Below are 27423 nucleotides of genomic sequence, written 5' to 3' on the forward strand. Positions count from 1 at the left end.
GCGCTGGCTGCAGCAGGGTGGGCTGACAGCTAAGCCAGACCCCTGAGTCTCCGCCTCCTCTTCCAAGCTCCTCCCCTCCGAGACTCCTCCCACCCCAAGCTCCTCCCCTGAGTCCTACCCCTCCTTGTGCGTCCCTGCCCCTTACAAGCTCCTCCCCTCTGAGTCCCTGCCCCTTACAAGCTCCTCCCCTCTGAGTCCTGCCCCTCCCTGCAAGTCTCCGCCCTTACAAGCTCCTCCCCTCCGAGACTCCTCCCATTCCAAGCTCCTCCCTTCTGAGTCCCCGCCCCCTACAAGCTCCTCCCCCTCCAGCACCCACACTTCTGGAAGTTTCTTTCCCTCTTTCAGCCCCTTCCCTTCCAGGAGCCTCCCCCTCCCCCGTTCTTCCTGCTGGTGCCCTTCCCTCCCCCAAACTGGGTGAAGGCGCAGCCGGACTGGGGGCTGGGAGACTGAGGGGTTCAGGGAAGGCTGCGGGGATGGAGGGGTTCAGAGGGCCTGTGGACTTCAAGGGAGACTTCGGGGTTTGGGGCCTGCGGGGTTCAGGGGGCCTGTGGGGTCTGGGGGCCCTGTGGGGTTTGGGGGGCCCTGCAGCCCAGCCCGGACGTTGTCTCCCCACCCAGATCCCCAGCAACAAGGACCTCAAGCTGGGCAGTGGTCCCAAGTACCTGACGGTGCTGGCGTCGTTCGCGGACACGACGGTGGAGAAGGCCGTGCTGCTCAGCCTGCACAATGGCTACCTCTTCGTGCAGACCGACAAGACCATCTACACGCCCGGCTCCTCAGGTGCGCACCGGGCAGACTGCGCACGCGCAGGGCGCTGAGGCGAAGGGGACCTGGCAGACTGCGCACGCGCACGACGCCTCTGCCGAAGACTCCAGCCTGCTGCACATGCGCGCCCGGCACCTCAGGCCAGTGAGCTGGCACGCGCGGCGCATGCGCCTCAGGCAATGCCCTGCACGTGCCAGAGGCGAGGCCCGAGGAGACAGCACGAGCGCGCATGCGCAAGGTCCCTGAGGTCACAGCCAGGCTTGACTAAGACCACGCATGCGCTCAGTGCATCAGGCCAAGGCCAGCGAGATCGCGCATGCGTGGTCTATTCAAGGCAAGGGGCCAGCGACGCCCTGCATGTGGGTGAGGCTGCACAGAGTGGAGCTCACCCAGGGGCTCACCCTGTCTCTCTGTCCACTCCCCACCCCACCCTGCAGTCCTCTACCGGGTCTTCACCGTGGACCACAACCTGCTGCCCGTAGGCCGGACGGTGATTGTCACCATCGAGGTACGGCTGGCCCAGGCCACAGGTCACAGGCAGGGGACATTTGAGAGGGACGGATGCGAGCGCCTCCTCCACCTGCAGCCCTCCAAGGGCGCCCATCTTCTTTGACCTAAAAGCCCCACAACATCCCCAACCCTCAAGTCCAGTCCCACCTGGCCCAGCGAAACTCCAGGGCCTTTGCATAAGCTGTCCCCACTTCTCAGAAAAGCGCTCAAACCCTCACACAGCCTGGCCTGCTTCCTGGCAGTACCTGCTCCAACATCAGTCGTGTCCCAGCTGGGAGCTGACACCCCTGCCCCTTCCTGCCAAGAGGACAGTGGGCCACACTTCGCCCAGTTCTTGTCTGTGTATCTGCTGATGTGCAGCATGAGTGGATGGCCCAGCAGCTACACTCCACGTTGTTCCAGGGAAGCTTGGAGAGCAGATTTTTAAAGATTTCTCTATTAAAAAGGCAGATATTCTACCCACTGGTTCAGTCCCTAAATGACCACAATTGCCAGAGCTTAGCCGATCCAAAGCCAGGAGCCTCTTCCAGGTCTCCCACGCAGGTGCAGGAGCTTCTTGGTCCCAAGGCTTTGGGCCGTCCTCCACTGCTTTCCCAGGCCACAGGCAGGGAGCTGGATGGGAAGTGGAGCAGCCAGGACTCGAACCAGCGCCCTTATGAGATGCCAGCGCTGCACCACAGCTGTGGGGAATACATGCTGGTCATGGGGCAGACATGGGGGTGGGGGTCATGGCTGAAACGCCACATAGGTCACGGGCGTCATCGGACTCTCCACCCCTCTTCTGAGCCAGCTGCCTGCTAACACGCACCCTTGGGAGGCAACAGGGGCCAGTCAGGTGGGAGACCCGGATGGAGTGGCCCGGCACAGCCCTAGCCGTTGCAGGCATTTGGGAAATGAAGTAGCGCATGGACAATCTCTTTCCCTTAATAATAAAAGAAATTGATAGTCATTAATAAGGAAAATGGAAAATAAAAATGCTAGTGATTGCAAGTATTCAGAAAGGACCATGGTAACAATAGGTCAATAGGTTAGGGTTTTCTTCTTTTCTTAGCTGCAGTGAGCACCAAGAGGTCAAACAACTTGCCCAGGGCCACTCAGCCTGCAAACTATACCCATGCCCTTTGCCCCTGGTCCCACAGGGGTGTCAGGCAGGGGGAGCCTAGGGGTTGTAGAGAGCTGCTCTCTCCCTCCCTCTCTCTCTCTCTCTCACACACACACACACACATCACCTGTCTCCCGGCAGAACCCCGAAGGCGTCACTGTCAAGCGCTCCACCTTGTCCTCTCACAACCAGCATGGAATCTTGCCCTTGTCCTGGCCCATTCCGGAGCTGGTCAAGTATGCCAAAGCCTGCCATTGGTGGGGCGGAGAGGGGTGGGCAGGACGTCCCCTTCACAGGAGGGGCTCAGGGATGGAGATGGGTGCCGCCCCGGACACCAGCCGGACCACACCCTGTGTCCCACCCCGGCAGCATGGGACAGTGGAAGATCCGGGCCTTCTACGAGAACTCACCACAGCGAGTCTTCTCAGCTGAGTTCGAGGTGAAGGAGTATGGTAAGGACGGGGTCAGCCATAGGGAAGCGAGGTGGCAAGGCGGGGACACCTGAATGGCTGGGCCTCACGCACGGTGTCTGTCACCGCAGTGCTGCCCAGTTTTGAGGTCATCCTGGAGCCCATGGAGAAATTCTACTACATCGATGACCCACAGGGTCTGCAGGTCACCATCATGGCCAGGTGAGGGCCAAGGGGAGGGACAGGAGAGGCTGGGTTCCCCAAGTAAACGGATGGCAAGGGACCAGGGCTGGGAGGCGGGGCTTTGATGTGCTTCCAATGGACCTCGCAGGTTCCTGTATGGGAAGAACGTGGATGGAACTGCCTTCGTCATCTTCGGGGTTCAAGATGAAGACCAGAGGATTTCGCTGGCCCATTCTCTCACCCGCGTTGAGGTGCCTGCCAGGACCACCACCCCCCCCCGCCGTCTGACCCCTCTGCTCCTCCCACCTCACCCCACTTCCTCCTGTTCTGAGTTCCCCCTGTCGCCTCACTCCACCAGATCCTGGACGGCCACGGTGAGGCCATGTTAAAGCGACAGGTGCTGCTGGACGGGGTGGATCCCAGTCAGCCCGAGGCCCTGGTGGGGAAGTCACTGTACGTGTCGGCAACCGTCATCCTGCAATCCGGTGAGGCTCTGCTGGGGTGGGAGGCGCTCTAGGAGGAGGGTGGAAGCTAGGCTTTCCCTCGTGGGAAAGAATGGCCCAATGTGAGGGGGTAAGGCCTGCTTCTCACAGCCGGCCCCCCTCAGGCAGCGACATGGTGGAGGCTGAGCGCACTGGGATCCCCATCGTGACCTCCCCTTATAAGATCCACTTCACCAAGACACCCACGTTCTTCAAGCCTGCCATGCCCTTCGACCTCATGGTGAGACCCAGAGGGCAGGACCCCACCGTCTTTGTCCGGAGCCTTGACCACGCCTCAGGCTCCTCCTGAACCTCCTCCCACCTACTCCACGTCCTCAGGTGTTTGTCACCAACCCCGATGGCTCCCCAGCGCGCCACGTGCCTGTGGTGACCCAGGACTCTGATGTGCAATCTCTGACCCAAGAAGATGGCGTGGCCAAGCTGAGCATCAACACGCCCAACAGCCGGCAGCCCCTGCCCATCACCGTGAGTCTAGAAGGCTGTTCTCATTGGCCTGTAGGAACCTTGTCATTTGCATGGAGGCCTAGCAAGAGCCTCTCATTTGCATAAGACATCATGGCATTTGCATACAGGTCTATTGGCGTCTCATTTGCATGAAAAGATCCTACTATTTGCATGCTGGCTTATTTGGGTCCTCTCGTTTGCAGCAGGGATCATGTCATTTGCATAACAGGCTTAGTAGAGTTCCTTGGGTCCGGCAGAGCAGTTCTGCCCCAGATATCTCTTCGTGCCCCTCAAGGGGTTCTGGCCCCCTGGCTCACGGCCCCTTCCCCTGCCTTCAAAGCCGTCAGCATGGAAACCCCCGAGCTTTCTTCTCCTCCTCATCCTCATCCTCTTCTTCTTTTCCTCCCATTTCCTTTACTTCTTCATCTCCTTTCTCTCTCTCGCATCTCCCCAAGAGAATCTGCCCATGTCAGCTTCCCTAACATCACCTCCCCTCCGCCAAGTTCTTCTTGCCACTGAGTGGACACGTTTCCCCAGGACGTGGAGATGAGGAGGCGGCCACCCTTAGGGGCCCAGCTGGCTAGCATGTCTCTTCCCCCGTTCTCCTTCTCCCCCCGCCAGGTGCGCACCAAAAAGGATGGTATCCCAGAAGCCCGCCAAGCCACCAATACCATGCAGGCCCTGCCCTACACCACGCTATACAACTCCAACAACTACCTACACCTCTCCTTGCCCCGCACGGAGCTCAAGCCCGGCGAGCCGCTGCACGTCCACTTCCACCTGCGCACAGACCCAGGCCAGGATGCCAAGATCCGCTACTACACCTACCTGGTGCGTGGGCCGCCCCTGCCCGCTGCGTCCTTCCTGCGGGTTCTGCCTCACCTCCGCCAACCTGTTCCTACCCTCCCCCCCTCACCAGATCATGAACAAGGGGAGGCTGCTGAAGGCGGGTCGCCAAGTGCGAGAGGCCGGCCAGGACCTGGTGGTCCTGCCCTTAACCATCACCCCAGAATTCATCCCCTCCTTCCGCCTGGTGGCTTACTACACTCTGATTGATGCCAAGGGCAAGAGGGAGGTGGTGGCCGACTCTGTCTGGGTGGACGTGAAGGACACGTGTGTGGGCACGGTGAGCACCCCCTGCTTCTCTCCCCCTGTCCCGGCTTGTCTCTGCCTGGGGAGCCTCTGCCCCCCGTCCTCCCCGCCCTCGTAACTCCCAAAGGGCTCATTTCTCCCTGCTCTTCCAACCTCCACCCACAGCTGGTGGTCAAAGGCGGCGGACGGGATGGCCAGCAGCATTTACCTGGCCAGCAGATGACTCTCAAGTTAGAGGGCGACCGTGGGGCCCGAGTGGGGCTGGTGGCCGTGGACAAGGGCGTGTTCGTGCTGAACAAGAAGAATAAACTCACTCAGAGCAAGGTGTGTGCCAGGGTGGCAGAGGCCGAAACGGAAGGGGGCCAGCCTGGAGCTGGAAGGCGAGATAGAAATACCTTCATTTAAGGGGAGACATGAAGGCTCACGGTCAGGGGCGCTGCCCACGGAATGGGCAGCTTCAACATGGGGCATGCTCTGCCATCACCCAGCATGGGAGGGTGGGAGATAGGACGAGCATAGCAACAGGGTGGGCAGTGAGGGCGCAGGTGGCAGCTGGCTTGGGTCTTTGGAAAGTGGAATTCCAGTGGTGTTGGCAGCGGTGTGGAGATAAGGGATGGGCGTGGCGGGTCATTGGGCACCAGGAAGGAAAGTGGGTGTGATGTGGCCTGGCATTGGGTGGAGTCGGGGACGCAGAGATGGGAACACGGTTGGGGTGGATTCAAGGATGACGAATGAGACGCACCTGGACTTGAGAGTGCTTGGCCGTGGTGTTGTGAACAGGCAGGACTGGGGGCGTGGCTGGATTGCTGCTGGATGGGAGGGGGCACACTGTCAGCCCGGCCCCCTGCCCTCTGCCTCTCCCTCTGCAGATCTGGGACGTGGTGGAGAAGGCTGATATTGGCTGCACCCCAGGCAGCGGCAAGGACTACGCAGGCGTCTTCACGGATGCAGGCCTGTCCTTCATGAGCAACAAAGCCCTACAGACGGAGCAGAGGAAGCGTGAGGAAGCCCACGGGGCAGCCACAGGGAGGGGTGGAGCTTCAGGACCCCGGGGGTGGGGTCTGGGTTCATGGTCTCAGCTTCCCTCAGCTGGCAGACAGGGCAGAGGAAGCCAGGTGTTACAGCCCTGCCTCATGGCCACCGTGAGCCATGCACCAGGGCCACCTAGCAGGTGCGTCTTTGTTTTGTTCAGAACTGGAGTGTCCCAAACCAGCTGCCCGCCAGCGTCGCTCAGTACAGCTCCAGGAGAAGAGGGCAGACAAAGGTGGGTCCCTGTCGAAGCGAAGAGGAGGAGGAGGAAGGCCCTGTCCAAAGGGGGAGGATGGAAAACGGAGATCACTCTCCCTGGCCCTTCCTCACCTAGCACTCCGTGAGGAGCCTGGTCCCAGAGGGACCCCAAGAACCATAGAGGGAGGAGGGCAGGGCTGGCCCTGGGGGAGTTCCAGCGGAAGGGCTAACCATGACCTTCCCACAGCGGGCCAATACAAGGACAAGGTACTGCGCAGATGCTGCGAGGGCGGCATGCGCGAGAACCCCATGCAGTTCTCCTGCGACCAGAGGGCACGCTTCATCGCCCTGGGCCAGGCGTGTGTGCAAGCCTTCCTGGACTGCTGCAAATACCTAGCCCGGCTCCGTGAGCAGCACCGGCGGGAAGGGACACTGAGCCTGGCCAGGAGTGAGTCCACCAGGGCTGGGGCGGCTAGTGGGCAGGCAGGGTCAGGGGATGCCAGGTGACGGGGAGGAGGCTCTGGCTGAGGGGGGAGGATTCTCCTGGCTGAGAGAGCATGAGGATAGATATGTAAAGGCAGGTGATCCAGTTAGGAGGGAGGAGGAGAAGCCAGTCTGATGAGAGATGAAGGCTGGGTCTGCTGGGGAGCATCAACCCGGGCTGGCCCAGCAGACAGAAGTTGCGGTCACCCGTGCATGCCCAGGGCCTCTGGAACCCAGGTTCTAAATGACGGCACTGCCCATGTGGTTGTCGCAAGCAGGCTGTGATGGGCTCTGAGCCCTCCGCCAAGCACACTAGTATGCAACGTGCCCAGAGAGAGAGAGAGAGTGGTACTTAGGTTGCCTAGCAATGGGCTCATGCACTCACTCATCGCTTCCTCTGACTTTGAAGAAGATAAAAAATGCACCTACAGCGCCACACCTCAGGCCGAGCAGGTGCCGCCAAAGCAAAGTCACGTAAATGAACTCTGAACCAATCTCTCTTGCCAAATGGAGAAGGTCTGGGAGTTTCGGGAGAATTCCACAGCACCTTGGACGCGTTGGGGGGGGGGTCTACATCATGGGAGTGTTCCTCCCCAGTGTTAATGTAATTTCTTCAGCTTGTAGTAGTTCATAGCAGGGTGAAAGATTCCAGAATACAGGTAGAATTTACAGATCTGTGGAGTCCCACCTCCTTTATTGCTGTGGAAACCTAGAGCCCCATCTTTCCATCCGGTATGAGGAAAACTCAACCTAATGTTGTTGACTTTCTAAAAGCATGCAGCTGTTGCTGTTGTAAGATTTATTTATTTAGCTGAAACTCAGAGTTACAGAGAGAATCTACTGGTTCACTCCTCAGATGGCTGCAACAGCTGGGGCTGAGCCAGGTAGGAGCCAGGAGCTTCGTCCAGGTCTCCCACATGAGTGCAGGGGCCCAGGCCCTTGAGCCATCTTCTGCTGCTTTCCCAGGTCATCAGCAGGGAGCTGGAACAGAAGTGGAACAGCTGGGACCCCAACTGGTATTCTTATGGGATGCCAACATTGCTGGCAGCAGCTTAACATGCTGCATGCACCCCAGGGGTTTTCTTTTTTAATGACGTCATCGGCTGCCCTGGAAGGAATCCATCCCAGAGAGGGATGAGCTGCAGAGGGCCAGCCAGGAAGAGCATTCTGTCCTAAGCTCGCCTCTGGCCTGTCACAGGTGACCTGGATGAAGACATCATCCCAGAAGAAGACATTGTCTCCCGAAGCCACTTCCCAGAGAGCTGGCTCTGGACCATCGAGGAGTTCAAAGAACCGGCTAAGAACGGGTGAGGCTGGGAGGCCCGCCTGTTCCCCCCGTCCCCACGCCAGGTCCCTGAGCCGGGAGGAGGTCCCAGCTCAGGGGGGAGATCTTCCTGTCTGAGGGGGGAGACCCCATCTGAGGAGGGAGGAGACCCCATCTGAGGAGGAAGGAGACCCTGTCTGAGGGGGAACACCCTCTATGAAGGGGGAGGAGACCCCGTCTGAGGGGGAAGGAGGCCCCGTCTGAGGGGAGGGGAGACCCCGTCTGAGGGGGAAGGAGGCCCCGTCTGAGGGGAGGGGAGGCCCCGTCTGAGGGGAAGGAGACCCCGTCTGAGGGGAAGGAGACCCCGTCTGAGGGGGAAGGAGACCCCGTCTGAGGGGAGGGGAGGCCCCGTCTGAGGGGAAGGAGACCCCGTCTGAGGGGAAGGAGACCCCGTCTGAGGGGAGGGGAGACCCCGTCTGAGGAGGAAGGAGACCCCGTCTGAGGGGGAAGGAGACCCCGTCTGAGGAGGAAGGAGACCCTGTCTGAGGGGAGGGGAGACCCCGTCTGAGGGGGAAGGAGACCCCGTCTGAGGGGAAGGAGACCCCGTCTGAGGGGGAAGGAGACCCCGTCTGAGGGGGAAGGAGACCCCGTCTGAGGAGGAAGGAGACCCCGTCTGAGGGGAAGGAGACCCCGTCTGAGGGGAAGGAGGCCCCGTCTGAGGGGAAGGAGACCCCGTCTGAGGGGGAAGGAGACCCCGTCTGAGGAGGAAGGAGACCCCGTCTGAGGGGAAGGAGACCCCGTCTGAGGAGGAAGGAGACCCCGTCTGAGGGGAGGGGAGACCCCGTCTGAGGGGAGGGGAGACCCTGTATGAGGGGAGGGGAGACCCTGTCTGAGGGGGAGACCCCGTCTGAGGGGGAAGGAGACCCCGTCTGAGGGGAGGGGAGACCCTGTCTGAGGGGAAGGGAGACCCCATCTGAGGGGAAGGAGACCCCGTCTGAGGGGGAAGGAGGCCCCGTCTGAGGGGAGGGGAGACCCCGTCTGAGGGGAGGGGAGACCCCGTCTGAGGAGGAAGGAGACCCCGTCTGAGGGGAGGGGAGACCCCGTCTGAGGGGAAGGAGACCCCGTCTGAGGGGAGGGGAGACCCCGTCTGAGGGGAGGGGAGACCCCGTCTGAGGGGAGGGGAGGCCCTGTCTGAGGGGGAAGGAGGCCCCGTCTGAGGGGGAAGGAGGCCCCGTCTGAGGGGAGGGGAGACCCCGTCTGAGGGGAGGGGAGGCCCCGTCTGAGGGGGAAGGAGGCCCCGTCTGAGGGGAGGGGAGACCCCGTCTGAGGGGAGGGGAGACCCTGTATGAGGGGAGGGGAGACCCTGTCTGAGGGGGAGACCCCGTCTGAGGGGGAAGGAGACCCCGTCTGAGGGGAGGGGAGACCCCGTCTGAGGGGAGGGGAGACCCGGTCTGAGGGGAGGGGAGACCCCGTCTGAGGGGGAAGGAGGCCCCGTCTGAGGGGAGGGGAGACCCCGTCTGAGGGGAGGGGAGGCCCTGTCTGAGGGGGAAGGAGGCCCCGTCTGAGGGGAAGGAGGCCCCGTCTGAGGGGAGGGGAGACCCCGTCTGAGGGGAGGGGAGACCCCGTCTGAGGGGAGGGGAGACCCCGTCTGAGGGGGAAAGAGACCCCGTCTGAGGGGGAAGGAGACCCCGTCTGAGGGGGAAGGAGACCCCGTCTGAGGGGGAAGGAGGCCCCGTCTGAGGGGGAAGGAGGCCCCGTCTGAGGGGAAGGAGACCCCGTCTGAGGGGAAGGAGACCCCGTCTGAGGGGGAAGGAGGCCCCGTCTGAGGGGAGGGGAGACCCCGTCTGAGGGGGAAGGAGGCCCCGTCTGAGGGGAGGGGAGACCCTGTATGAGGGGAGGGGAGACCCTGTCTGAGGGGGAGACCCCGTCTGAGGGGGAAGGAGACCCCGTCTGAGGGGAGGGGAGACCCCGTCTGAGGAGGAAGGAGACCCCGTCTGAGGGGAAGGAGACCCCGTCTGAGGAGGAAGGAGACCCCGTCTGAGGGGAGGGGAGACCCCGTCTGAGGGGGAAGGAGACCCCGTCTGAGGGGAGGGGAGACCCCGTCTGAGGGGAGGGGAGACCCTGTCTGAGGGGGAGACCCCGTCTGAGGGGGAAGGAGACCCCGTCTGAGGGGAGGGGAGACCCTGTCTGAGGGGAGGGGAGACCCCGTCTGAGGGGAGGGGAGACCCCGTCTGAGGGGAGGGGAGACCCCGTCTGAGGGGAGGGGAGGCCCCGTCTGAGGGGAAGGAGACCCCGTCTGAGGGGAGGGGAGACCCCGTCTGAGGGGGAAGGAGGCCCCGTCTGAGGGGAGGGGAGACCCCGTCTGAGGAGGTAGGAGACCCCGTCTGAGGGGAAGGAGACCCCGTCTGAGGAGGAAGGAGACCCCGTCTGAGGGGAGGGGAGACCCCGTCTGAGGGGAGGGGAGACCCTGTATGAGGGGAGGGGAGACCCTGTCTGAGGGGGAGACCCCGTCTGAGGGGGAAGGAGACCCCGTCTGAGGGGGAAGGAGACCCTGTCTGAGGGGAGGGGAGACCCCGTCTGAGGGGAGGGGAGACCCCGTCTGAGGAGGAAGGAGACCCCGTCTGAGGGGGAAGGAGACCCCGTCTGAGGGGAGGGGAGACCCTGTCTGAGGGGAGGGGAGACCCCGTCTGAGGGGAAGGAGACCCCGTCTGAGGGGAAGGAGACCCCGTCTGAGGGGGAGGGGAGACCCCGTCTGAGGGGAGGGGAGACCCCGTCTGAGGGGAGGGGAGACCCCGTCTGAGGGGAGGGGAGACCCCGTCTGAGGGGAAGGAGACCCCGTCTGAGGGGGAGGGGAGACCCCGTCTGAGGGGAGGGGAGACCCCGTCTGAGGGGAGGGGAGACCCCGTCTGAGGGGAAGGAGACCCCGTCTGAGGGGAAGGAGACCCCGTCTGAGGGGAGGGGAGACCCCGTCTGAGGGGGAAGGAGACCCTGTCTGAGGGGAGGGGAGACCCCGTCTGAGGGGAGGGGAGACCCCGTCTGAGGAGGAAGGAGACCCCGTCTGAGGGGGAAGGAGACCCCGTCTGAGGGGAGGGGAGACCCTGTCTGAGGGGAGGGGAGACCCCGTCTGAGGGGGAGACCCCGTCTGAGGGGAGGGGAGACCCCGTCTGAGGGGAGGGGAGACCCCGTCTGAGGGGAGGGGAGACCCCGTCTGAGGGGAAGGAGACCCCGTCTGAGGGGGAGGGGAGACCCCGTCTGAGGGGAGGGGAGACCCCGTCTGAGGGGAGGGGAGACCCCGTCTGAGGGGAAGGAGACCCCGTCTGAGGGGAAGGAGACCCCGTCTGAGTGGAGGGGAGACCCCGTCTGAGGGGGAAGGAGACCCCGTCTGCCGGAGTCCAGTTCCAGCCTGGGTTTCGGAACTCGGGAAGGGTGCGTGGACGAGGCGCAGAAAGAAAGAGACGGACCACTAGGATTCCATGATGATAGTGGACACGGCAATAAAGCCGTCTGCTTTATTTATACAGAATCAGTTAAACTCTGGCTCAGACTTTTAACGTCATGATCAAATGGGTGTTTCTAAGAACAACCATGCCATCTGCTTTATCCAAAAACAATAGAAATTCCTGCTACAATCCTTATCCTACAACCTAATCTTGTATCACAAAGAAAAGGAGAACCTAAAGGTTAAGGAGAGGACGAAACCCTAAACACAGGTCCCTTGATTAGCATAAGGTCAATGGGGACACCCAAAACAGTAGGAATAATAGAAGGCCCTTTTGTAAGACATTGACATTAACCTCCAAGTTCACATTGTGTAAAAAGCCAGTCTCACAATAGCGAAAATGCCTGGACAGATTAGAATTCTTCCGCTGAGCCGGCATAGTAGGCACGGCGAATGTCCAAGTGAAAAGCACTGACACACAGAGACCATGGTGGTGGTAGAATTGCTGGGAGCCGTCTGCTCCTAAGCCTCCTTGTTACATATTATCTCCTCTTCCCCTCAAGTCCATCAACAGGACAATAGGACGCCAATGAGTCTGCAAAGGCCAGGTGCTACTGCCTTAGGCCTGATTCCTGAGTGCTCAGCTAAAGCAATGTAAATCAGCTCCACAGCCCACAACACCCGTCTGAGGGGAAGGAGACCCCGTCTGAGGGGGAAGGAGACCCCGTCTGAGGGGAAGGAGACCCCGTCTGAGGGGAAGGAGACCCCGTCTGAGGGGGAAGGAGACCCCGTCTGAGGGGGAAGGAGACCCTGTCTGAGGGGGAAGGAGACCCCTCAGAGTTTCCCACTTCCTCTTCCTTCGAACTGCTCTGTACCCGCAGCCCAGCTCAGGGCACTTGGGCAAGGGCTTAACGCTGGGTACCCTGCACTTGCTGGGCATTTCCTCCTGATGCCCAACCCCTCGCCCGTGCAGAATCTCCACGAAGATCATGAACGTGTTTCTGAAAGACTCCATCACCACCTGGGAGATCATGGCCGTGAGCTTGTCCGATAAGAAAGGTGAGCAAAGGGACAGCATGCCTGCCGGCCACGGCCCACGCAGCCTGGAGGGCAGACCCGACGGACGAGGTCTCCAAAGCTGGTGGGCTTTTTGAAAAGATTTGTTTTATTTATTGGAAAGGCAGAATTAGAGAGAGAGAGAAAGAGAGATGGAGAAAGAGATCTTCTGTCCCCTGGTTCACTTCCCAAATGTCCACAGTGGCCAGAGTTGCGACAGGCTGAAGCCAGGAGCCAGGAACTCTATCTGGGTCTCCCACGTAAGTGCAGGGGCCCAAGCACTTGGGCCATCTGCTGCTGCTCTCCTAGGTCCACAGGCAGGAAGCTGGATGGGAAGTGGAGCTGCCAGGATTAGAACCGGCGCCCATATGGGATCCCGGGGCGTTCAAGGCGAGGATTTAAGCCGCTGGGCCACGCCGCCGGGCCCATTCTTTTAATTTTTGAAATTTCTCATACAATTCTGTATAGTCTGGGATTCCCCTCCCCCCATTTCCTACCCCCCTCGATTGATTTTCCCCATAATGTCACACTCTTCGTAAGGAGTTACAGTTCCATGACTCTGCTATCTAAATGTGCCCCAACAATACTGGTACAGACAAGCAAATGGCGGTTTAACCCACCAGACAACACTTTCACATTGGGTGGCTTTTTTATGCACCCCTTTTTGTTTTTCACAGTGGGGCTCCCAGCGACATTGAACAGAAAGTACACATAGCTCCTGTTTGTACCCCGAGCTCCCACCCCTGTGTCCCCCACTACCCCACCCCCGCCCTGGACAGTGGCTTCTTAGTTGTAATAGAAGCATGTGATCCTTGAACCTGGAGATAAAGGGCCCGGCGCGGGTGGGGGGCACTGGCGTTGAGCTCAGCGTGCAGGACCCCCGTTAGCCACTGTGGAGCACCAGTTCAGGGGCTCGGTACAGGGCTGCGGGATCCCAGCTTCCTACAAAAGCAACACGTGACGCCTCAAGTGGTTGGGTGCCTGCCACTTGCACGGGAAAGCTACGCTGTGTTCTGGATTCCTGCCTTTGGTGCCCATCCCCACGCAGCCCCGTGGGCCCGGCGGGGGGAGCAGGGAGTGAGCCAGTGGATGGATGGGAGATTACCCTGCCCACCAGCTATTTCTGTGCGTCAGAAATAAATCAACGCACATGGAGTTTCTTTTCATGAAATGATTCAAGTTGGTTTGGGTGGAAGAATTGGCTCTAAAAGAATAAGCCATTTGACACAGATGTCACAATTCCCGCATATCACCTCAGAGTTCCTGGGTTGGAGCCCCTGCTCTGCTCCCCACTGTTGATGGGCACCCCACGAGGCAGCAGGGGACGGCCCAAGTGACCAGGCCCCTGTTACCCGTGTGGGAGACCTGGATGGAGCTCCTGGCTTGTGCCTGGGCCAGCCCTGACTCCTCGTAGGTAGGTAGGTAGGTAGATAAAGAAAAAATAATTTTTTTTTAAACATGAGCACTTGCCTTAAAAATGTTCCCACCCCTGACACCTGCCCCACCCATGCCTGGACAGGAATCTGCGTGGCCGACCCCTATGAGGTCACGGTGATGCAAGACTTCTTCATTGACCTGCGGCTGCCCTACTCCGTGGTGCGCAACGAGCAGGTGGAGATCCGAGCTGTCCTGTATAACTACCGGGAGTCCGAGTCCCTCAAGGTACATCGGGAGTGGGGGTGGTGCTGGCAGGGGGGCGGCCTGGTGCACACACACAGCCCTGCCCTGACACCTCTCTCTCTGTCTCTCTCTGTCTCCGGAAGGTGAGGGTGGAGCTGTTGTACAACCCAGCCTTCTGCAGCCTGGCCACGGCCAAGAAGAACCACCAGCAGACCGTGACGCTCCCGCCCAAGTCCTCGCTGCCCATCCCTTATGTCCTTGTGCCTCTGAAGATCGGTCTGCAGGAGGTCGAGGTTAAGGCCGCTGTCTATAATCGCTTCATCAGCGACGGTGTCAAGAAGACCCTGAAGGTCGTGGTGAGTCCTCGGGGATCCCTTGCCACCCCTTGTCCTCTTCAGGGAAGGCTCCTGGTCCATCATCTGACAGGCAGAGCAGTGGAAAGAGAGAGAGACAATAGAAAGGATTGTAGAAATTTTCCACCTGCTGCTACACTCCCTCCCACCCCAAATGGCCATGACAGCCAGATCTGAACGAGGCCGAATCCTAGCGCCAGAGATTCCAAGCTGGACTCCAAGCAGGAGGCATCAAGCCATCACCTGCTGTCTCCTGGGTACAGCAGCCAGGACTGGGAACTGGCGCTCCTCCGCTGTGGGCTGCTGGCCTTGGAAACCCGTGACTTGAGCCCACTGTGCCACAACACCGCCCCTTTTTTGGGCCCCTGACACACACGGGAGGCTCACTACGAATTGCAGTGTCCAGCCTGGAATTATACAAGTGCTCAAAGTTGTAGAAGTTTGGAGGCGGAGCTCACATGTTAAAAGCAGCGGTACAGAATTCTAACAATACTGGGGGAGAAAAAAAAAAAAAAGAACTCAGCAGTCAAGACAAAAAGAATTTAGTGTGGTGCGTGCTTTTCCGAACGTGTTCACTTCTATTATTTCAGAGGAGAGAGTGAGGCCTCTCCTTTCTTCGGACTCACAGTCCCCACAGATGCCCACGGTGGTACCCAGTCAGGGCCAAAGGCAGAAACCAGGTCTGCCGCAGTAGCTGGCAGAGACCCAAGGGTCCACATCAGCAGGGAGCTGGCGTCAGGAGCCAGAGCCAGGACTCTGACCGGGATGTACTTCTTGGGCCATCCCTCCGCTGCTTTCCCAAGCGCTTGAGCAGGGAGCTGGACCGGAAGTAGAGCAGCTGGGACTCGAACCGGTGCCCGTATGGGATGCCAGGGTCATAAGCAGTGGTTTCACTATTTGCACTACAGTGCCAACTCCCACCTCTTCCTCATAAAGGATGAGAACATGGCATGGAGAGATGAAGCAACCCCCTGGTCACACAGCCGAGAGAGTGAGGGGCCGAGTTCCCAGGCCACGACCCCTAAGCTCAGGCAACCAGCCGAACAGGACCCCACTGACCTTCTGTGTGTCTGTGCTTTCCTCTCTCCCCTCCCTCAACACCGTGTAGCCCGAAGGGATCCCCGTTAACAAAACTGTGACTGTTCGAACCCTGGACCCAGAAAACCTTGGCCAAGGTGGGGGAGATGCCAGGGAGGGCATGGGCACGGTGGGGCAGGAGGGGGGCCTGGTGGAGCGGCCAGCATTCCTCCCGTAGCCCGCTGAAGGGGAGAGCCTGGGAGGGCGTCAGGTTGCGCTCACGCGGCTCTCGCTGGCTGGATAGGGGGCTTCCAGAAGGAGGAGATCCCCCCGGCCGATCTCAGCGATCAAGTCCCAGAAACCGAAGCAGAGACCAAGATCCTTCTGCAAGGTAAGTTGTCCCTCAGTCCTGACCGCCTCCTGGGCCAGGGGAGCTGGGAGTCCCCAGAAGGGGGCGTGCCTCCCCACTCCTCCAAATCCGCTGGAGCGGCCCCTCTTGGGGCCATCTTCTAGAACCCTCCAGAGGGTGTTCGAGTCAGCAAAAAACAGTGTGTTTCTACAGCAGAAATCCTGGCACGCATTAGCTAGGGGTGAAAGACGGGCCGAGGGGGCCACCTTGTAACCTGTGAGGTGGCAGGGTGGATGGTGGGGGTGGTAGTGGGGGATGGGTAGTCGGGGTGGGGGTGGAGGGTGAAGGGTGAGTAGTGGGGGTGGGGGGTGATGGGGTGGATGGTGGGAGTGGAGCATGGTGGGAAGTGGATGGTGGTGGGTGGACAGTAGGACTGCCTCTAAGTGCTGTGGGGTGATTACGTGAGACCTGACATAATGGTTATTGAATGGTAAAACTGAAAGATGTCTCTCTTTTTCCCAAAGATTTATTTAATCTGTTTGAAAGGCGGGGTTCTACAGGGGGTTAGAGGAGAGAGCTTCCATCGGCTGGTTCACTCCCTCAATGGCTGCAATGGCCAGGGCTGGACCAGGCTGAAGCCAGGAGCCTGGAGCTTCTTCTGGGTCTCCCACGTGGGTGGTGGAAAGACCCTAGCACCCAGGCCATCACCTGATGCCCTCCGGGGAGTCAGGATCCGGAGAACCTGGGCACTGTGCTGTGGAATGCGGGCCTCTCTACCCTTGGCCAAGCCCCGCTTCCCTAAGCTTACCTTTCAGGGTCAGTTCTCTGCCAACTTTTTCAAGAATCTGTGGCCATAACCTAAGCAAGACTGATTGCTCGCATTTGTGACGCTAGCTATTAAAATTATTTTCCCACTTGTGAAGCAAGAGACCCTGGGAGGAGAGGCTGCCAACCAGAAACCCCCAAACAATTTCCCCCTAAAAGCAGGTCTCTCCCTCCAGCTGCTTCTCCCCTCCCCTCCTCTCCATACCCCCCTGCCAGGCACAGCCTCTCAGTCCTTGCCCCTTGGCCTAGACCGGGCAGAGGCTGGGAACCATGGGGGCACGGGACCCTCCTGCTCCCTCTCTCCCTCCCTCCCACCACACTCCTCAGCGCCCCCTCGGGGTCCTCCTACAGGCACCCCTGTGGCCCAGATGACGGAGGATGCTGTGGACGGCGAGCGGCTGAAACACCTCATCGTGACACCATCAGGCTGCGGGGAGCAGAACATGATCTCCATGACGCCCACGGTCATCGCCGTGCACTACCTGGACCTCACCGAGCAGTGGGAAAAGTACCCCTTGGGCAAGCGGGACGAGGCTCTGGAGCTCATCAAAAAAGGTGGGTCCTACCTGCAGACCCCTCCTCCTGCTCCAGACCCCAACCCTTCCCCGAGACCCCCTCCTTCTCCTCCTCCTCCAGACCACGCCCTTCAGTAAGACACACCCCTCATCAAGGCCCCACCCTTCCGCTAGGAGCTCCTCCCACTCCTCTCCTCCCTCTCCCTGTAATCTCCAGAAATCTCCTCCCCACCCCTGCATCCCCCTCTCCTCTGTATACCCCTGTCCCACCCCTCACAGACTCCCTGTCCCTGCTCTAAGCCCTGCTCCCCCTCTGAGATCCCTGTCCACTGAATCCCTTTCCTCTCATCCCCACGCCCTCCACCCAGCAGCCCCTGGACACTGCCCCATCCCATCCTTCACTGTGCCCCCACCCTACCGCTCTCCCCTGCAGGCTACACCCAGCAGCTGGCCTTCAAGCAACCCAACTCCGCTTATGCAGCCTTCTTGAATAGGCCACCAAGCACCTGGTGAGGCCCTGGACCAGCCTCTTCCGGCCACTTCCTGAGCAGGGCCTGGTCCCCAGCCCAGAGGGGACCAGCAGGGAGCATCAAAGCCATTGCACTCTCCCAGGCTCAGACCCCCTCCACTGGCACACGCAGAGCCCCGTGGGTTATTGTATGCAGGAAGGGAGATGAGCCCAGGGCTGAACCCTCATCTGCTCGTCGCTGGGCCGAGATGGACCCCACGTGTACAGCGCCGAGTCCCCGGGACCAATGCGCAGCGTCCACCCCCTTGTCCCACCAGGCTGACCGCATATGTGGTAAAGGTCTTCTCTCTGGCCGCCAACCTCATCGCCATCGACTCCCGGGTCCTGTGCGGGGCCGTGAAGTGGCTAATCATGGAGAAGCAGAAGCCGGACGGGGTCTTCCAAGAGGACGCGCCCGTGATCCACCAAGAAATGATTGTGAGAGGCCAAAGCCACAGGCAGAGCGGGCAGGGGGGTGCTGGGGGCTGCTGAGCGTTGCTGGGATGGAGACACCTCCCTCCACCCCTCCCTGCTCTGCCCTGCCTCCACCCTAGCCAGTTCACCTGGGGCTGGGATGGAGGACGAGACAGCCAACTCCACTTACATTTATTGGAAAGGCAGATTTACAGAGAGGAGGAGAGACAGAGAGAATCATCTCCCATCCGCTGGTTCACTCCCCAAATGGCCACAAGGGCCAGAGCTGAGCCAATCTGAAGCCAGGAGCTTGTTCCGGGTCTCCCATGTGAGTACAGGGTCCCAAGGCTTTGGGCCATCCTCTACTGCTTTCCCAGGCCACAGGCAGGGAGCTGGATGGGAAGTGGAGCAGCTGGGACATGAACCAATGCTCCTATGGGATCCCGGCGCTTGCAAGAAGAGGGTTAGACAGTTGGGCCATTGCACTACCCCTTGACTCACACACACACCCCCTACCTGGACATGTGCAGTCCAGGACACGGTAGGAACATGTGGTCGCCATGCTGAGAAGTTAAGAATTACTCACTGTGCCTACAGACCTTGCGTCACGTCCAGTACCGTCTCCCTCTCCTGCTACCTGGTCGCTGCTCAGAAACATCCCCCCTGGCCAGTTTCCCTCCTTCCCCCCTCCTCAGGGACTCCCTCTCTCACCAGGACACCCTGCAGGACCACCTGCTGGCAAGCTTCCCCCAGGAGGAGCCTTCTCGCCACACTACCCCTGACTCCCCGCTCTCAGGCTCTTGCCATGCCCCTTGGGACGTCCGTAGCTCCAGAGCCCTGCAGAGTGGCAGGGTTCCAGCAGCCCAAGCAACCACTCCGCCAGCAGGAACTTGCTAGAAACCCATGCATTCTAGAGCAGGCATTTAGCTGAGTGGCTGTTCGATGCTGACTAGGGTCCCTGCGTTCCCCCACTGGAGTTCCTCTGCTCAATTCCCGGCTCCAGCTCCTGACTCCAGCATTCTGTCCATGCAGGCTCTGTGCGGGTGGTGGCTCAAGTCCTCGGGTTCCTGCCACCCTGCCGGGAAGACCTGGGCGGTGCTTCTGGCTGGTGGTTCAGCCTGGCCCAGCCCTGACTGCAACAGATGCTGGGGAGAGCGAACCAGCAAGTGCAACTGTCCCCGACCTCGGGTTCACTAATACCACGACACCGTGTCGGTCCCCAGCTTGCCATGGGATGAACCAATACTATTAAAACATTAACTTCCCGTGAGGTCGGGGCGCCAGGAGGAGGCGCACCCCACAATGAGGGTGACTGGACTCGTGGGGTGACCTGTGAGTGACCTTTGCTTCCTGCCCCCTGTGCCAGGGTGGCTTCCGGAACTCTGCAGAGAAGGAAGTATCGCTCACGGCCTTCGTGCTCATCGCCCTGCAGGAGGCAAGAGAGATTTGCGAGGAACAAATCAATGTAAGTATCCTCACCTCTTCCCCAGGCAGGACATCACCTTATCCTGCCCTACTCCACCCTGCCATAGCCCATGTTGCCCTGCCCTACTCCACCCTGCCATACCCCATGCTGCCCTGCCCTACCCTGTCTTTCCTTATCCCACCTGACTCTACCCCACCCTACCCTATCCCACCGTTATGTAACTGACCTTACCTGGGGCACATCCAAGTATTGTCAGATGATTCCAGACCTCCCGAGTACCCTAAACAGCCTCCACAGTCGCTATGGTAACACGCTATGGTAACACGCTGAGCACCTGACACACCCACCAGAGAGCTGGGTATAACAGCCCAAGGTGACTGACTCATGACCACCGCCCCCCAGTTTACAGATGAGAAAATTGAGGTGAAAAAAAGCCAAAGGTGGGAGCCCTTTGGGTTTTGCTTTGATGTCTGCAGAGAGCTCTGAGCTCATTTCCAGAAACCACTTGGCTCATCCCTCGGCCATGCTCGAGCCACGTGACTCATTTCCAGGTCATGACCCGCCCCTCTGTGTTCTAGCTTAGAGAAAACCCAGCACGTGGAGTCCTGAGGCAGCTTAGAACCGAGGCCATTTCCTCAGTGCACGGCCTCTTTTGGGGGCACCTGCCACGGGATCCCCAACCCCACACAGGAAACCACAAAGGCCACAGCTCCTGGCGGCCCCCCTGCTCTGATCTGGCTTCACTCCCGATGCCCGTGGCAGTGCCGTCTCTCTGTCCCGGGCTTTGGAGACCTTCCCGTGTGGGGAACCCCAGCATGTCACCCTCACCTCAGCTGCTCACCCCGTGTGCTCATTCCTGGAAGGAGATGGGAGGGAATGGGCCAGCGGAGAGGAGACTGGAGCTATTGACTCTAACGGCCAAGACGGACTTCAGGGCTTTCTGGGTCGAACCACGCAGAGAGGGGAAGAGACAGAGAAAGGAGAGAGAGAGTTTTCATCTTGTGGGGTTTTGTAAGGTTCTGCCTCAGCTTACCTGATGAGTTCCTGTGGGGTGCATGTCTTGTATTGGGCTCTGGTGGACATATTAGCACCCCAGCCATTTGGTCATCACTGCCAACCAGGGGCCCCGCCGATCCTTCCACCAGAGAGCCGGTTGTACAACCCACCAGCACCTCCCCGGAGTTATGTACTGCTCCTGTTCCAACACAGATACCCCACGGCCACGTAGCTTTCCCACCAGAACAGCCGCAAGGCCACTGGAGCCAGGGCACAGAAAGTGCCCGAGTCCCCAAGGAGTGACGTCCTTTGCCAGCAATGCCCACCTGACCAGCAGCCCCCGATCCTCTTCCCTTCCAGAGCTTGCCAGCTAGCATCAGCAAGTCCAAGGACTTCATCTCAAAAAACTACCTGAACCTACAGAGGCCCTACAGCATAGCCATTGCAGGCTATGCACTGGCCCAGCAGGAAAAACTGCAAGGGGAAATGCTCAACAAGTTCCTGAGCACAGCCAAAGGTAACGGGCCAGCGGGGGTCGGGGGGCAGCACGGGCTGGTCTGTGGCTTCACTCAGCAAATGTCTACTGAGCATTCCATTTAAAGCAACTGGAGTGCGAGGAGATAGACAAGGATCCCAAGTGGGCATCAGGAAATCTAGAATGGGTCTTAACCGAGATGGACAGGACAGCGAGTGCCAGGGCTGGGGGTGTCCTTCTCACAGACAGGAATCGCTGGGAGGAACCTGGCCAGCACCTCTACAACGTGGAGGCCACGTCCTACGCCCTCTTGGCCCTGCTGCGCTTGCGCGACATGGACTCTTTGCCTGCCGTTGCGCGCTGGCTCAACGAACAGAGATACTACGGTGGTGGTTATGGTTCTACCCAGGTAAGTGGATTTGCATGGCACCGGGCAACCCCAGTGGCTCCTGGAGACATAATTCGGTCCCCCTGAGCCAGTGTGTTCGGCGTGGATCAATATCTCTCATCTACCAGCCCATCGGTAGATTCTGGAATGATCTGGAATGATCTGGAATGTTCCATACTGCAGCCCTGCTGGTGTCTGGGTTGTGTCCTCAGTGCTGGGATCAGATAAAGTGCTTCCTTAGCTCCCAGGATTTCCCCCTGTCTCACTGGCGAGTTCTAGAACAAGCTCTCCCTGAGCCCAGGCAGGGCCTCACTGAGTCAGTCCCCCGCGCCCTGATTCTGGTGGCTCCTGGACCATGATTTCAATCAACGCAGTATTCTGTAATCTCAAGCTCCCACTTGAGTTCCGTCTTTCTTTGGGGATCTGGGATGTCTTTCGTGTTATGTTCTACACACACACACACACACACACACACACACGTTCCTATTCCGATTAGCGTGTCCAGTATTTTCTAGTATATTCTCAGTGCTTCCAAGCCCTGTTCTAAACCTATCTCCTTCAAATGGGTCTAGCTTACATCCTTGCGGACCTTCTGGTGGATTCTAGACACGCTCTCAACAGCTTCAAGTCGTTTGGAGAGTTCTAGAACATGTCCCCAGGGTCCAATGATGACCTTAGTAGGTTCTAGATCACAGGTTTATTGTCACCAAGTCCTGGTCTGGTCCCCCGTCACCCAGAGAATTCCAGAACATGTTTTCCGGGTTCCAATCACTGCCCCCTGACACCCATGTCCTTCTGTTGGGTTCCAGCCCACAGTTTTTGGGGGGGTCAAAACCCTGATTTGAACCCCCCTTCTCCTACAGTGGACTCAACCACATCCTCTCCTCTCATCCCCACTTCACCCCCTTTCCTGTCTCGTGTGTTCTAGGCCACCTTCATGGTGTTCCAAGCTTTGGCCCAATACCAAGTGGAAATGCCGGACCACAAGGACTTGAACTTGGAGGTTTCCATCAAGCTGCCCAGCCGCAGCTCCGCAGTCAAGCATCTCATTCTGTGGGAATCCGCAAGCCTGCTGCGGTCAGAAGAGGTGTGGTGCACCGCCCGTGCCCCCCTGACGCACGCCCTGCCTGCCAGCCAGGCCGGGCAGAGGAGCTCCCCACCAGTCTGCTTCTCCACCCTCTGCCTCTTCTCTCTCCACAGACCAAGCAAAATGAGGGATTTACCGTAACGGCCCAAGGGAAAGGCCAAGGCACGCTGTCGGTAAGCCGACAGACTCGCCGCTGCCGGGTCCCTGCCCTCTCTCAGCCTCTCTCCCCTGTCCTGGGCTGTCCCAAGGGCCCTGGGGCCTGACACCCCAACCCCTCTGCTCACCAGGTGGTGACCACGTACTACGCCAAGGTCAAAGACAAAGTCAGCTGCAAGAAGTTTGACCTGAGGGTCAACATCAGACCAGCTCCCGACACAGGTACGAGGGGACCAAGTCCGTGCCCTCGTCCTCTGCCTTCCTCCTACCGTCCAGCACCTCCCCCTTCCTGAGCCAGCCCCCGAGGGGCACCCCTCCCCTAAGCCCATCCTCTGTGTCTCCAGCAAAGAAGCCGCAGGATGCGAAGAGCACCATGATTCTTGACATCTGTGCCAGGTAGGAAGCCGGGTGTCGGCCGTCCGCCTCGGCCAGTCCCGTGTGGCCAGCAGGTCCCGTGGGCAGCGATCCCGGGTGTCCAGTGCTGCCTGTGTTTGCTCTGTTGACGAGCATCCCGGTGGATCACACGCGTGCGCTGGCTTCCCTCACTCACATCCCAGCACTGCCAGGAGCTGTCACTTAGTGACAGGCATTGCTGGTGCCCATGCTGGAGTGGGCAAGCCTGGGAGATACACACACGTACCTCCCACCGTGCCACAGGTGGTCCCTGCGATGTCGCGGACCACACAGCGCACAGAGTGTGTAGTTCTGGACAGTGAGGAGACCGGCCCGTGTGTAGTTCCGGGGGCGTGTATTCTAGAAGGTTCTCCTCTCCCAGAACATGGATAGGTGACGTGTGGCCATGTCCGCCACACGGTAGGGGACATGTTCACATGTGCAGCCTTGGGTGGCACTGCCAGACTCCGGAACCCAGCAGGAAGATTAGAAAAATACATGAAGGAAATTCTGATTGCTTCGATGGCCTTTAGATTTTTTTTTTTTATCAGTTTTAAAAACTCCACGCTGTGAGTTATAGAGGGATAAGGACCTAAGAATGAGTCTGATTACTTGTGGGATGTGCTGTAACTCTCTACATGTTAGAACATTAAAATTCCTGAGAGAGGCTAATGGGAAGGGTAATATTGATGACAGAGAGAACTCTGACTCATGATACATTCCTCAAGTGGCTGTAACGGCCAAGGCTGGACCAGGCTGAAGCCAGGAGACTCCATCTGGGTCTCCCACGTGGGTATGGGGACCCAAGTATTTGGACCACGGTCTGCTGCCTTCTCAGGAGCATTAGCAGGAAGCTGGATCGGAAGCGGAGCAGCCGGGTCTCGGACAGGTGCTCACATAGGATGCTGGTGTCACAGGCAGTGGCTTTTATCCACTAATACCCCAGGAAGAAGGTTTATCTGGACTTGTGGTTCTGGAGGTCCAGTGTCCAGGGCCGGCCGGTGCCCTTGATCTGATACCTGCTGTGGGCAGTGGCTGGCGGAATCAGTGCAAGGGAGGCCCTTGTGGCACGCCAGACAGGAGCGTCCCAGAGAGAGAGTGGAGCCCAACACGGCCTTGTCTAGCCCAGCTTCTCCCCGAAAGAGCTACCTTCTCAGAGCGCGGCCACCACCCCTTAGGTCCCTCCCTGTGTCCCTTCCCCCGCACAGGTACCTGGGAGACGAGGATGCCACCATGTCCATTCTGGACATTTCCATGATGACGGGCTTCGTCCCTGACACAGATGACCTCAACCTGGTAGGAAGGGGTTCGGGAAAAGGGAGGAGGCTGGAGCGTGCAAGGGGGTCCAGGAGGGACTCTGCACCCGCCTCCACTCACCGCTCCACCCAGACTTCCCATTCTCTCTCTCTCCTCCAGCTCAGCAATGGCATCGACAGGTACATCTCCAAGTACGAGCTAAGCAAAGCCTTCTCCCACAAAAACACACTCATCATCTATCTGGACAAGGTGAGGCTGGCTTTCCGCCCCACACCAGGCTGCCCGGACCCTTGCCTGGCTGCTCCAGCCTGCTGCCCTACCCTAGTGCCAAGCCATGGCATCGGGGGTGGGGGTTGGGGGACACAGGGCGTGGGTCGCCACCCGCCCCCAACCAGCTGCAGCTGCCCGACGCTGGGCTCTCACTGTGCGTGGATGGCCTTCCGCTGTTCCCCATCGGGGTCTCACACAGCCGTGAGAGAAGGGGAGTGGGGCGGGCGGCGGGGAGATCTCTCGGTGGAGTAGACGTGCGTCTCTCATTCGTCTAGCAGGTGAGGAAGGGGCCGAGCGCTCCACACCATCCTTCAGGGGTCAAGCACGCTCCCCTTGGGGGGTTATGAGACATGGGGGCGGGTCTTGCAGACCCTGCAGCATCAACCTTGTCCAGTAAGAGAGCGTTATAAGACGGAGCTGGTGCATGGGCACAGGCAGCCACCCATGGCTCAGAGTTGGGGGGCCTGGCCACATCAGGCTTGAAGTTGGGTGGGGAAGCTGAGGGCTGATCAACAGCGTCCAACGACTGAGCCTGCGAGGAAGTGGGGCTGCCTCACCTCGGCCCCTCCCTCTCCTGCCGCCACCCACCCCCCAGCTTCCTCGCCTCTCCCAGAGGTCGCTCCCACTCTTCCCCTCACTGCCAAGCCTCCCCATCCTCCCTGCAGATCTCCCACATTGCGGAGGACTGCCTGTCCTTCAAAGTTCATCAGTTCTTCAACGTGGGGCTGATCCAGCCTGGGTCGGTCAAGGTTTATTCCTACTATAACCTGGGTGAGCCACCAGGGGGCTGACAGCGCCAGGAGCTGAGAGCTGGGCAGGGAAGGGGGCGGTCACAGGATGTGCGGGACGAGGTGCACAGGGGTCCTGCGGGGATCTGTGAATTGGGGAGGGGGGTGACCCAAAGGATCCAGGGGCCTGGAGGTCCTAGAGGTCCATGGGTGGGGCATCTGAAGGCCTCACAGATCTCTAAGTTAAGATGCTACACATCCTAAAATCCCGAGTTCTCGTGTCCCTAAGCCTCTTAGAGATGAGAAAATCAGGGGAAGGAGAGGGGCGTGTCCCAGGGTTGGGGTCTGCATGCCACAAGGATCGGCACTTTAAGCTTGAAATCCAAGGGACCCCGGGAGTCCGAGGGCTGGGCTCCGGCATCCCCTTGTCCCTGACCCCCTCCCCATCCCCTGCACCGCAGAGGAAGCGTGCACTGTATTCTACCACCCGGACAAAGAGGATGGCATGCTGAGCAAGCTATGCCACAAGGACATGTGCCGCTGTGCCGAGGGTGGGTGTCCTGGGGCGGGCCAGGGAGGGGTGCGGCGGGCGGGCGTCCTGGGGCGGCCAGGGAGGGGTGCGGCGGGCGGGCGTCCTGGGGCGGCCAGGGAGGGGTGCGGCGGGCGTCCTAGGGCGGGTTGGGGAGGGGTGCGGCGGGCGTCCTAGGGCGGGTTGGGGAGGGCTGGACCCCAGGGCTGGCCGCACCCACTGTACACCACGGTGTAGACTCTTGTACGCCGTGGTGTGGACCCTGGCTCCAACCCTCTTCCGCAGAAAACTGCTTCCTGCAGCAACCAGATAACAAAGTCACCGAGAACGAACGGCTGGACAAGGCCTGTGAGCCCGGGGTGGACTATGGTGAGTGGTGTGTGTGTGTGTGTGTGTGTGTGTGTGTGTGTGTGTATGCCTGCGTGGCTGGGTGTGAGCACTCGTGTTGAGTGGCTCAGATGGCGTGTGTCAGCCTGAGACACGGACATGTGGCTGTGATCCATGGGTCACTCGTGGACTGTGCATGACTGTGGTCTGTGTGTGCATGGGTGTGGTGCGAGGGGCTGCGTGTGTGGTGGGGGGAAGCCACAGTTCACTGGCCTTGGTAGGGGTGAGTGTGTGAGCAAAGTGCAGATGTTCTGCCATTTGTGTGTGTGTGTGTGCGTGGGTGGTTAGGGATGTGTGTGAATGTGAGCGTGATAGGGAAGGCACAGGTGTAGGTAGCCACGTGCGTGACTGGTTGTAGCTGGCCCTGGAGTATGTGTGTGTGTGCGCGCACATAGTGCCTCACTGGGTGTGTGCCTCTGAGGGTGATGGGGTGTGGAACGGTAAGGGGGTGACCAGCTGTGTCTGGGCCCACGGCAAAGCGCACCTGCTGGCCGGCTTGCCCCGCCCCCACTCATGGTCGGCTCCACCACCCCCCTCACCCCCGTCACTCCTGGGCAGTGTACAAGACCAGGCTGGTCCGGATGGAGAAATCGAATGACTTTGACGAGTATTTAATGGTCATTGAGAACACCATCAAGTCAGGTCAGCCTCCCCCCAGTGCCCTCCCCCTCCCACCCTGCCTCCCAGCCCCTGCCAGCCGCGGCTCAACATCACCCCGGCTCCCTGCCCGCTGCCACAGGCTCAGATGAAGTGCAGGCCGGGCAGGAGCGCCGCTTCATTAGCCACATCAAGTGCAGAGATGCGCTCAAACTCAAGGAAGGAAAACACTACCTCGTGTGGGGACTCTCCTCCGACCTGTGGGGCGAGAAGCCCAAGTGAGTGCCAGCCCCTCACACCTGCACGGCCCTCTCCCCGCAACAAGCCTCCTGACCTATCCACCCCAAGCTGCCATCCCCCTCCCCCTGCACCTGCCCAGCCCGGCCTCTCCCCTACACATCCTTCTGACCTGCCCCCACGACCTCCAATCACCGGTCCCCTGCCCGGCCACGCCCTTCTGACTTGTCCCCAACCCCTCCCCCCCCAGCACCAGATACCTGATCGGCAAGGACACGTGGCTGGAGCTGTGGCCTGAGCAGGACGAATGCCAGGACGAAGAGAACCAGAAGCAGTGCCAGGACCTGGCCTCCTTCACCGAGAACATGGTCGTCTACGGCTGCCCTAACTGACCCCAATAAAGGCCTGCGTCACCTGA

The 27423-nt window shown here is 59.9% G+C and overlaps 1 protein-coding gene across 1 annotated transcript in view; it reads left to right on the plus strand.

The window, feature by feature from the left end:
- The window catches only part of LOC101524590 (complement C3), a 28492-nt gene extending 1069 nt beyond the window's left edge, over window positions 1-27423 (plus strand). The window contains exons 3-41 of the mRNA XM_058659778.1: window positions 618-780; window positions 1203-1273; window positions 2519-2613; window positions 2747-2829; window positions 2919-3009; window positions 3119-3221; window positions 3329-3455; window positions 3578-3693; window positions 3792-3938; window positions 4539-4748; window positions 4837-5043; window positions 5175-5333; window positions 5879-6008; window positions 6202-6273; window positions 6484-6684; window positions 7918-8026; window positions 12396-12481; window positions 13998-14140; window positions 14242-14454; window positions 15560-15626; window positions 15773-15859; window positions 16994-17197; window positions 17591-17666; window positions 17944-18103; window positions 19446-19544; window positions 20862-21018; window positions 21222-21385; window positions 22293-22451; window positions 22565-22624; window positions 22739-22829; window positions 22952-23003; window positions 24209-24296; window positions 24417-24506; window positions 25193-25298; window positions 25717-25806; window positions 26070-26153; window positions 26730-26813; window positions 26911-27046; window positions 27256-27423. Coding sequence (XP_058515761.1) covers window positions 618-780; window positions 1203-1273; window positions 2519-2613; window positions 2747-2829; window positions 2919-3009; window positions 3119-3221; window positions 3329-3455; window positions 3578-3693; window positions 3792-3938; window positions 4539-4748; window positions 4837-5043; window positions 5175-5333; window positions 5879-6008; window positions 6202-6273; window positions 6484-6684; window positions 7918-8026; window positions 12396-12481; window positions 13998-14140; window positions 14242-14454; window positions 15560-15626; window positions 15773-15859; window positions 16994-17197; window positions 17591-17666; window positions 17944-18103; window positions 19446-19544; window positions 20862-21018; window positions 21222-21385; window positions 22293-22451; window positions 22565-22624; window positions 22739-22829; window positions 22952-23003; window positions 24209-24296; window positions 24417-24506; window positions 25193-25298; window positions 25717-25806; window positions 26070-26153; window positions 26730-26813; window positions 26911-27046; window positions 27256-27397 — 4722 coding nt within the window. The 3' untranslated portion in view covers window positions 27398-27423. The remainder of the gene's footprint in view (window positions 1-617; window positions 781-1202; window positions 1274-2518; window positions 2614-2746; window positions 2830-2918; window positions 3010-3118; window positions 3222-3328; window positions 3456-3577; window positions 3694-3791; window positions 3939-4538; window positions 4749-4836; window positions 5044-5174; window positions 5334-5878; window positions 6009-6201; window positions 6274-6483; window positions 6685-7917; window positions 8027-12395; window positions 12482-13997; window positions 14141-14241; window positions 14455-15559; window positions 15627-15772; window positions 15860-16993; window positions 17198-17590; window positions 17667-17943; window positions 18104-19445; window positions 19545-20861; window positions 21019-21221; window positions 21386-22292; window positions 22452-22564; window positions 22625-22738; window positions 22830-22951; window positions 23004-24208; window positions 24297-24416; window positions 24507-25192; window positions 25299-25716; window positions 25807-26069; window positions 26154-26729; window positions 26814-26910; window positions 27047-27255) is intronic.

The sequence above is a fragment of the Ochotona princeps genome, unplaced genomic scaffold (assembly GCF_030435755.1).
Source record: "Ochotona princeps isolate mOchPri1 unplaced genomic scaffold, mOchPri1.hap1 HAP1_SCAFFOLD_170, whole genome shotgun sequence".
NCBI classification, from domain to species: domain Eukaryota; kingdom Metazoa; phylum Chordata; class Mammalia; order Lagomorpha; family Ochotonidae; genus Ochotona; species Ochotona princeps.